Raw genomic sequence first — 11357 nt, 5'->3', positions numbered from 1 at the left:
CCTCAAAAAAAAAAAAAAATATATATATATATAGAAGAACTATTTCAAATATGATTTGCATAATATATCTGGGAAAAGGTATGTGTATTGTCCCTGTGTTATTTTGTATTAAAGTTTGATGTTTGCTTTTGAATAACCAGATGATTCATTTGAAGATACTGAGTTAGTAGAATTTTTACATTTCCTTTTTATTATTACTTTGTTTTTTCTACTCATCTACATATGGCAGTAGACTTGAGAAATGATAAACATAAAGTGTATGTTTATCCATAGCTTCAAATAAAGTACTGTTTGGTTCAGAAAGGAGTGTCCAATTTCAGTAGAGATTAGGAAAGAATATAGGATTAAGGGTAACAAACATCCATGAGAAGGGTGACAAACAACCATGAGGTCTTTTTCTTTTGTCAATATACAAAGTAATTATACTGAGAAGTAACTAAATGGATAGCCTATATTTAAAATTTAGAAATCTAAAAATGTTTCCCATTTTACTTTTTCCTTGCAAAACTAAGTATTCTTAAAATAGACAAAATAGAAAAGGTATTTGCTCACCTGATCATGTTTCTCAATATGGTGTCAGGATGACAAGTGCTTTCATGCATCTCATTTGAGTTTTAAGTTGTCTCAGCTTAGATTTCTAGTAGCGTTAGAAATCTGAGGTTTAAATTTTTTAATAGATATTAACTCTCACTGCTTGAGGAGATTAACTCAGATTATTTTAATGTGGCTGAGTTTTATGCCAGCTAGCTTTGCTGAAAGAAAATATCTGTTTTTTTAGAGCTGTTTGATTTCTCCATGTTTTGTTCAAAGCCGGGATAGATCAACTGCTGGAAAAATAATTCAAAGCACATTTCTGTCAATTTGGGGACTTCTCTCTATATCTAGAAACCAACATGTTCAATTTAGCATAATGGTTCAGAGCACAAATCTAGAGTTAGGTCGCCTAGGTTCCAGTGGCAGATCTGCCACTTACTATTATAGTTGTGTGGCCTTTGAATTAACCTCTCCAACCAGTTGCTTCACATGTAAAGTGGGGATAATAATAGTGCCTACTTCAGGATTACTTTAAGTATTATATGAATTAATGTACATACAATTATTATAATAGTGCTTGCCATGTGGAAGTGCTATTAATGTTAATAGTCATTGCCATTAGCAACAGCAGCAGATTCTTCAGCATTTACCTTGTTGTTCTCCTTGTGAAGATCATTTGATAAGTCTCTCCTCTTCGGGTGTTACAGAATCTGATTACCTCAACAGTTGATTTTCCTGATTTGTTATTTGCAACTAGCAAATGTCATCTACAAAAACAGTACTGTTTCCTTGACTTTCCTACCACTTTCAAGTCTACTGCCAGGAAGAATGACTACTCGAGAGTTAATGGACTTTAAGAACCTCAGAGGCTAAAGAAATCCAGCTAAACAATTAAGCTTGGTCACAATTACTATAGCACTTCTAGTCACAGAATATCTGGTAAATGTTGATTATTATAGTAGGCTCTGTAAGGGAGAGATGACAGATTCATTCAGAATTCGTTTGTTAGGGGCATACTACGTGCCAGACACTGGGCAGGGGTCTGGAGTTAAAGGGAAACAAAACATAGTTTAAGACCTCAAAAAACCTACTTTATTTTTTTTTTTTTTATTTATTTTTTTGAGACGGGAGTCTCGCTCTGTCGCCCAGGCTGGAGTGCAGTGGCCGGATCTCAGCTCACTGCAAGCTCCGCCTCCCGGGTTCACGCCATTCTCCTGCCTCAGCCTCCCGAGTAGCTGGGACTACAGGCGCCCGCCACCTCGCCCGGCTAGTTTTTTGTGTTTTTTTTTTTAGTAGAGACGGGAGTATGGTCTCGATCTCCTGACCTCGTGATCCGCCCGTCTCGGCCTCCCAAAGTGCTGGGATTACAGGCTTGAGCCACCGCGCCCGGCCAAAAAACCTACTTTAATGGGAGAAAGAGAGTTATACTTGGAAATATAGTCATGTGCCAAATGACATTTTCAGTCAACAACAGATTGCGTATACAATCATGGCCCCATATGATTATAATGGGGCTTAAAAGTTCATATCAGCCCAGGCACAGTGGCTCACACCTGTAATCCCAGCACTTTGGGAGGCTGAGCTGGGCAGATCACCTGAGGTTGGGAGTTCGAGACCAGCCTGACCAACATGGAGAAACCCCGTCTCTACTGAAAATATAAAATTAGCCGGGCATGATGACTCACGTCGGTAATCCCAGCTACTCTGGAGGCTGAGGCAGGAGAATCACTTGAACCTGGAAGGTGGAGGTTGCAGTGAGCCGAGATCGCGCCATTGCACTCCATCCAGCCTGGGCAACAAGAGCAAAGCTCGGTCTCAAAAAAAAAAAAAAAGGTTCATATCACCCTAGTGACATTGTAGGTAGCTGTTGTTACATTGTAGCACACTTTATTTTTTTTGTAAATTTAGTGTAACCTAAGTGTTCATAAAGTCTACAGTGATGTACAGTAATACTAGGCCTTCACATTCACTCACCATTCACTCACTGACTCAGAGCAACCTCCAGTCCTGCAAATTCCATTCATGGTAAGTGCTCTATATAGGCGTACCCATTTTTTATCTTTTATGCCATATTTTTACTGTACCTTTTCAGTGTTGAAATACACAGATACCATTGTGTTACCTACAGTATTCAGTACAGTAACATGTTGTATAGGTTTGTAGCCTAAGAACAATAGGCTATACCATATAGTGTAGGTGTGTAGAAGACGATACTGTCTAGGTTTCTGTAAGTACACTCTGTGATGTTTGCACAATGACAAAATTGCCTAAGAATACATTTCTCAAAATGTGCCATCGTTAAGCGACACATAACTATATAACAGAGTGTTTCAGTCCTGAGGGCGTCCAAGAGTCATGGGAGAGTCATCCAGAGAAACTTACGTCCGAGCCAAGATGTGAAGGACAAATAAGAGTTGGGCAAAGCGTGATGGGAGGGGACACTTCAGGCAGTCTGCACAGCATGTGCAAAGGTGCAAAGACAAGAGAGTGTGGCTATTTTGGGGAACTATACAAAGTTCATTATAGCCAGAGTATGGAGTGAAAGATGAGCATGGAGAGGTGACCAGGGGCCAGTAATGAACAGTCGATAAGCCTTTTCTGAGATCTGAGGGGCTTGTAGAGCCATCAAAAGATTTTATTAGGAAGGTAACGTGGTCAGATTAGTATTTTAGAAAAACTACTCTGAGAACGAGGGATGGAGGGGAAGTTGCAATGAAGACAACAGATTGGATATGAGACAAATTTAGAGGCAAGGAAGCAGTTTAAAGGCTGTTATAATAATCCAGTAAGAAAGGATGGTATGAAGAGAGGTATAAAGAGAGGGAGTAAGTATACAACAAGATGAACCAAAGAAATTGGTTGCATTATACTACACATATCCAAACAGAAAAAAATATATTATATTTGAATGTGCTGTGGCAAAAGACAGAGGTGTCATGAGACTGCCAAGACCAAAGGAATATAAAGGAACTGATGTTTGTTAAGCGCCTACTAACCTGTACAGACACTTTGTATACCTTGTGTTCTGTATACCCTGTCTACCTAAATTTGCATCATTGGTAATGTCTCCATTTGTGAATGTTCAACAGTGCTGATGACAATCCTTAAAATACATGCATTACCAACTTCAGTGCCTTCTTTAAGGGACATTGTGGAGTTTAATTTGGCTTTTTCTAGTGTCTCAGAATCATCAAGATGGAGAGTACTTTGATTATTGTTTTTTTGTATTGAGCACTCATTAGCCCTGTATTAGACTGTAGTGTTTTCTAAGTTCTTGTATCAGCTTTTTTGTCTTTCCTGTCTTTTCCTATGCTTTTAGTTCCTGTTGATATCTATGTCTGCCTTTAGCAACTCATATTCCCTTTTAATTTGCTGTTTCAAACCAGCTATGAGCTAGGGAAATACCATCAGGTTTGTTAGAATAAATCTAAAATGACAATAAGAACAAAATTCACGTATCTATGAACCTTGTGGCTCTAATTCTGGCTCCTCAGAAGCTCTACTTTCCTTCTGGCTTTTGACTGTGTCCTAGAAAGCTGAATTTGTTGGATAAGTGGCTGTAGTTAAATGAGCTACAGAGGCTATTTCATCTACCAGATATTTACCTGTTATTTACAGAGGTCTTTTTTAAAAAAAGATATAAGATGAGAAAATAATCTATTCATCCACAGTTTTCTTAACATGCATCACAGTGTTTCATCCTTCCTTTGCCTTCACTGTCTTCCTTTTCCCAACTCCTGCAACCACCAGTCTTCACATGGATTATTGAGAGCAGACAGTGGCTAAACTGATTAGTGATATACTTAGTTAGACAGTGACAATAATAAATGACCTAATTTTAGATATACCTAGTAAGATTTTCCCTTTTAACAACTTATTTGTCTAAGCAAACACAGTTATAGCTTCCGTTACTGACAAAAATGTTTAAATGTATACACTACAAGCAAATGTTTTTAAGCTTGGAGCAGTGTAACTGAACAAGATGCAAAGCTTACAGCAAAACACCTAGGAAAAGACAAAGTAGTTAAATTGCAACTAATAAGCTGTGTTTCAGTTCACCGGCTGGAAACTCCTAATATTCTGTGTAAGATGGTAGCAAATTTTAAAATCCCAGTTGTCTTCATTTGCTATAAAAACCAATAGAAAAATAATAATAATAATCTGTCCAAAGCTGATTGAACAGATTTTTTTTTTTAATGATTTGAATGTGACTGTTTCTCTTTTGTGTTCTCCCTGCAGAAACACAGTGCTCTGTGCCTATACAGTGTACGGATAAAACAGATAAACAAGAGGCGCTGTTTAAGCCTCAGGCTAAAGATGATATAAATAGAGGTGCACCATCCATCACATGTGTCACACCAAGAGGACTGTGCAGAGATGAGGAAGACACCTCTTTTGAATCACTTTCTAAATTCAATGTCAAGTTTCCGCCTATGGACAATGACTCGGCTTTCTTACATAGCACTCCAGAGAGACCCGACATCCTTAGTCCTGCCACGTCTGAGGCAGTGTGCCAAGGGAAATTTAATACGGAGTTCAGAGACAACCCAGGGAACTTGGTTAAAACAGAAGAAACTTTATTTGAAATTCAGGGAATTGACCCAATAGCTTCAGCTGTACAAAACCTTAAAACAACTGACAAAACAAAGCCCTCAAATCTTGTAAACACTTGTATCAGGACAACTCTGGATAGAGCTGCGTGTTTGCCACCTGGAGACCATAATGCATTATATGTAAATACCTTCCCACTTCTGGACCCATCTGATGCACCTTTTCCCTCACTCGATTCCCCGGGAAAAGCTGTCCGAGGACCACAGCAGGTAACTGTTTTGCGTTAACAAATATATTATTATGTGTGAACACACATTTTGCCATACATGCACAGATACGCATCTCTTTCACGTTATCAGACATCCTTTTTAAACTACTGACTAGCCAAAGTTAGGGGTTTCAGAAAAACAAGTCCTATAATAAATGACATGAAATTAGAAAAGCTGAATATGGTAAAACTATTGTAAAGTACCTTAGAATTTATGTCATTTAAAAATTCATGTTAAGCCTTTTCCATATCTATTGTGGTGTCACTTTCTTAGTTCCTTATTCAAAGCTTGTTTACTCAGGATTAATGAGATTATTAAATTTCATAGTGTGAAACAAATGCTGTTTTATTTAATAGTTTGTGTATATCATATCTTTATAAGAATTCACGATCTTAAGTAAATAATTGCATCTTACATTCCTATTTATCAACATAAGTGAACTATCTTTCAATGAATACTTCTACTATATCCTCAGTTATATAGTACATAGATCTGTAGGGTTTAGTTTTGGTTTTGGTTGCTAATCTAGAAATGAACATGTAGCCTAGTATATTTTTAAAATAGTCTCTGCATGTGTATGATATCAGATATTTTATTTAATGCTTCTAAATCTCACAGACTTATATCCCCCAAACCACTCCTGCCCTCCCTTTTAGATTTAAGTTCTATCACAGAATGATTCTTTTAGTTAAAAAAAAAGTTTAATGTCTGACAGCAAATGAAAACTATAAAATTTTTACAAAAAACAGAAACTTATGAAAATAGATTGATGTAAATGTCTATGTAACTTGCAAACATTTGTCTGATTTCTCTTTGCCTTGAGATTTTTTCTTTTTTTAAGTTGTTAATACCCTTTTGCTTTAAGTACACTTATAGGTTATAGACTTAAATCAGCATGCAAAGAAGGCAGTTGTCAAGCTGTGGTATATTTTAGTAGTGGGAAAAACTAGGCATGGCTGACAATAAGTTTTAATTATAACCTCACTTATGTTCTTGTTCATTATACTTTATTTCACGTCATAGTCTCTGTTATAGTTGCTACTAAATGAAACAAATTAAACAATTTCATTTATTGCAAGTAGAATTCCTGTGGAGCTGTGAAGTGCATCAGTTCTAATGCTTGTTACTTTTTTCTCTATTATATGTCTTGCTTGTTCTTTTACTAGTCTGTGCATTCATGTTTCAGTAGATGGCACCCTGCATTGTACATTTGCTTTCTATACTACAGCAAGGGAAACAGCTGGTATGTGATTACAACTTGATGGAAAAGTATTCAGCTTAAAAAATTCAGGAGAATTAGTGTTGAGTTGTCACAAGACATGGGGCATAAGGTTAGATAATTGATATTTTGGCAGAAAAAGCAAAGAAATTAGTTTGTTTTGAAGACCATGTTACAGTTTAGGATGGAAAGAATACTTCTTAAAGTGAGTTTTTTAAAAAACATTTTAAGCTATTTTATTTGTATTAGTAAAGCTGGTATTATACAAGCTAGTATAAGTACAAAATTCCTGAGTTGGGCCAGGTACGGTGGTTCATGCCTATAATCCCAGCACTTTGGGACGCTGAGGCAGGAGGATTGACTGAGCCTAGGAATTTGATACCAGCCTGGGCAACATAGTGAGACCTTGTCTCTACAAATACGTATAGATATATAGATATTTGTAGCTGGTTGTGGTGGCATGAGCCTATTGTCTCCAGCTACTTGGGAAGCTGAGGTGGGAGGATTGCTTGAGCTAGGTAGTTCGAGGTTGCAGTGAGCTGTGATGGTGCCACCACACTTCAGCCTGGGTGACAGAGCAAGACCCTGTCTCAAAATAATAATAATAATAATTTTTTTTAATCCTGAGTTGTTTGTAGATAGTAACAAAGAGAAGTGAAATTTTTGACTGCATATTTTAAAATTTTACTTTATATCAATCATTACTACTAAACATCTATTTTATATATTCAGCTATCATAACCAAGACTAAAGTGTATCAGATTATTATTGTTCTATGTGATTTTCTTTTTTACTTTGCTGAGTCAGTGAGTGGGATCCCAACTAAATTCTATGAAGAGATCAAATCTGAACTAAAAGTTCTTAAAAGAGAAAAATGAATATGGACTTAATAGGTAAATTGGGAGCAGAAGATTGGCTTACCAAATTTAGAAGCTAAATTGCTTCTGATTTAATTTCTTGCTATTTTATATAAATAAGGACTATCTTTAATAATCTTTTATTTCTGGCCATATCAATTTCCCATTACAGTGATTTGTACTTTTTTGTTTAAAACTGAAAACATTAAAATTAGAATCAAGTTAACTCTAACTAGATTTTTGCTTGTATGCTCACAATTTTTACTACTTTTACCAAAGAAGTTTTTCCAAAGAAAGTTATTTTACCCTAAATTTTATAACATTTGTTTTAAATATTACTATTTTTGTAATAAAATTGACATTTCTTATGAAAGGAATTGAGTCAGCATTATTATAAGTCCTCCATACTGATATTTGAATGTATCTGGGTGCCTAGACAGACGTTGTATATTTACACCAATTGTACACAGCTGTCCAGTAAACTGTTTATAAGAAGACAGTGATGTCGTGAAACCCAAATGCTTCAATCAGTAATATACTGTTTATGTAAATGATTGGTTAACCAGAATGAAAGAAGTTAGGGGAAATAACAGTAACACTTGTCAGGTGCTAGACTAGGCTGTGTGACTTTAAAAACATATTAGTAATAGGAGGATAAGGGGTCTCTCTAAATTTGACTTTATTAGGTGATTCTTCTTAAAATATCAGAATTTAGCTGTGTCAGAGTAATTTACCTGTGTCCACATAAGAAAGAAATTTTTAAAAATAATTTGTTTTACACAATTCAAGGAAATGTTTTCCAGTTAACAAACATCTGTTGTGTAGCTATGATTAAGCCAAATGCTATTTCTTGTCCTTCTAGAAGTTTAAAAAAATAATAATAAATGCAGTTATGAAAGGGTATTTATGTGCTGGTTATAGTGGATGTGGTTCTGTTAGATTATGACTTGCCATAATTCTTTAACCAGGCAGCTATTGACAAGTTTCACTTTATTCAGCCACAAGAATGAGTAAGGCCAAACTACCTATTATATAACAGAAGCAAAGTAAGAAGTCAAAACACTGCATGTGTTAGATTTTGTTGAATGATTAAGTATGTATTTGCATTTTTAAAAACAAATAAAAGATAACTGATTGGTGAAATTTGTTCAGTAGTTTAAAAGGAAAATTTTCTTTTTAAAAATCAAAATAACGCTGATTCATGTATGATGTATTCACTGTACTTGCTTATAAACAATAGTGAAATTGATTTTGAGTAAGACGCAATGCACACACACATCATATCTTGTGTACTGTGTAATAAAGCCCCTATAAGTTAAGGTTTTTATTGTAAAAAAGAAAAGATAGAATTTAATTTAAAAGACCAGAGTATTAACTATTGTTCCAAAACTACTCCTGTTGTGATCATTGGGTATTAAAAATTGCATGCTAAAGCTGCAATCTTTTTAAATATGATAAAATGCATGAGTGTGTGTCCCAAGTGACTTTTAATCAAAGTTTAGTTGTCCCCTTTATGAAACCAAGAATTGAGTCATGTCCTCATGCTAACTTCATGGAAAAGTAATTTGCTTTTATATTAGGGAATTAAATATATATGCTCATACATAACTCATTCAAAAATTCAAATTTGAAGTCCAGTGCTATTTGAATTTAAACATAAGTAATAGAGATATTTTTGTTTGTTTCCTGCAGCCCATTTGGAAGCCCTTTCCTAATCAAGACAGTGACTCGGTGGTACTAAGTGGCACAGACTCAGAACTGCATATACCTCGAGTATGTGAATTCTGTCAAGCAGTTTTCCCACCATCCATTACATCCAGAGGGGATTTCCTTCGGCATCTTAATTCACACTTCAATGGAGAGACTTAAGACACATTTGAAAACAGATATACCAAGTTCTATGTGATGATTTGGGGTTTGTAATACTATAAATACTTGATTGTAAACTAAATTCAAGATCATTTATAGGAAAATCTAGTTTCACAGCTATTTGAATTGTTTTCTAGATTTACTGTATAACTCTTTCATTTTTTTAAAAGATCATTCTGTTCTTTCAAGGAGAAATAAGCCTAAAAGAAGAAAAACAAAAAAAAATCTGCATAAAACTGTAATCCTTTGTATTCATGTTTACAGTGCTATTACTATAATATCAAAATTATATATGTGACTTAGTTATGTAATCATAATTTATGTTTATTTCAGATATCTAAGTTTATTGCTTGGATTTCTAGTGAGAGCTGTTGAATTTGGTGATGTCAAATGTTTCTGGGGTTTTCTTAGTTTGTTTTTATTGAAAAATTTATTTATGCTATAGGTGATATTCTTTGAATAAACCTATAATAGAAAATAGCAGACAACATAAACATCTTTGTAAATATCAAACCTAATACATTTCTTGTCCAGTGATAAAACAACTGGTAGAATTATTTAAACACTGAAGATTTTTAAAATAATATACATGGCTTTAATTTTGCTATGTGTATAGCGACATGATGAAATTAATTAAATATTAAGAGGTACTTATGTTGTGATCAGTAGTGTGTCCTTTGTTCCTGATATAAAAAAAAAAAAGGAAGGAATCACATTTTTAGGGAAGTTTATAAAATTCTTGTTTTCGTTTCAGTAACCTAGTAGAAAGGTGATGACCAGATTTGGTGACATTTATTAACAATCAGTGAATCACTTTGAATTTTAGAATTATTTTTCAAACTAAACTTTCTAAAGAAACATTTGTTTTTAATGGGAGCAAATCTAAAACCCTGCAAGGACTATCCATGTTTGTTAACTTAGATTAGAAATGTTCATATTCTTGTTGAGAAATTTGTTATTCATTGTTAGCAGCCTGATTGATAGCCACTGAGACATTTGAGAGAGTGGATACCAAATTCAGAAGGCTGCAAAATTTGTTTAAAATGAGACTTCCCTTTCATTTTTATTCCCTATGATTCTCGCCTTTTAGGTTTCTCTTTTCCCCTGATTCTTAAAAGTGTTTTAAGGCATGGCTTCCATTTTATGAAGTAAGCATTGATTTGCAACCCTCAAAAATTTAAGCCTTCTTGAAGCAAGTGCTCTCAACTGGAGGGTGTGGGATGGGGGAATTTGAGCAGACCTCAGTGCCACAGTGAAGAACCTTAACTTGTGGAAGAATGAGAGTGGTGCCTCGACTTCTCCCGGTGCCAAGCACATCATATTGACATCTTCCTCACCAAGGTGACAGCAATTATTAGGTATTCACTGCGAAGGGTTCTGAGGCATGTACATCTTTCTTTCATTGCCACTAGGGCTGAATGGAAATGCCTAGACAATTATCCAAGTTTCTTCCCTTCCCCCACCTCCCGCCCACCCAGCCTCCCCTCTCACTGCACACACACACACACACACACACACACACACGCACAAATTAAAAATAAAAACTTCCCAGCGTGTACCAGCCAGAATATACCATTGTACCTATCTCGTGAAAGGGGATTCTTTTTTTCCCGTCCTTTTCTAGATGGGAAGACTTCCTCTCAACACAGTTGACGTCTACTAAGTGCTTGCTGACAACCACAGGAAAGTCTATGGCCCAGAAAGTCACTCAGAGTGTACCACTGACCTTCCTCCCCAGCCCATCCTTTCCCCGCCCCCACCACTTTTAGCAGGACTAGCAAACTCGGTTTTCTTTTGGGTTCCAGCGGCACCCTAAGCTCCACGTTGTGAGGGACAGAGACCCTTTGGGGCCACAGGAGAGGCGGCCTGGAGAGCAGCCCCCGCCCTGCTCTACATAGGGAGCGCGGGCCACCGCTCTAAAGGTGGAGTGGGCACCCGCCAGGTCTCTCCCTCTGTCTCATGACTGAGTCGTGCAGGGGCTGCTGGCTTTTGGCATCTGCTAAGCGTGGCCGGGTAAGAACAGCTCCCAGGTAAAAAAGCTGCACACGCGAAACGCCG

The 11357-nt window shown here is 36.2% G+C and overlaps 1 protein-coding gene across 3 annotated transcripts in view; it reads left to right on the top strand.

Annotated features, from left to right (window-relative positions):
* The window catches only part of TANK (TRAF family member-associated NFKB activator), a 106229-nt gene extending 96276 nt beyond the window's left edge, over window positions 1-9953 (top strand). For all 3 annotated transcript variants that reach the window (XM_011947107.1, XM_011947106.1, XM_011947105.1), the window contains exons 7-8: window positions 4774-5354; window positions 9123-9953. In XM_011947107.1, coding sequence (XP_011802497.1) covers window positions 4774-5354; window positions 9123-9299 — 758 coding nt within the window. In that variant the 3' untranslated portion in view covers window positions 9300-9953. The remainder of the gene's footprint in view (window positions 1-4773; window positions 5355-9122) is intronic.
* The last annotated feature ends 1404 nt before the right edge of the window (window positions 9954-11357 follow it).

This window comes from Colobus angolensis, unplaced genomic scaffold (genome assembly GCF_000951035.1).
Source record: "Colobus angolensis palliatus isolate OR3802 unplaced genomic scaffold, Cang.pa_1.0 Scaffold259, whole genome shotgun sequence".
In the NCBI taxonomy this organism is placed as follows: Eukaryota; Metazoa; Chordata; class Mammalia; order Primates; family Cercopithecidae; genus Colobus; species Colobus angolensis.
The sequence above is the reverse complement of the archived record's forward strand: the minus strand, read 5'-3'. Positions and strand labels throughout refer to the sequence as shown.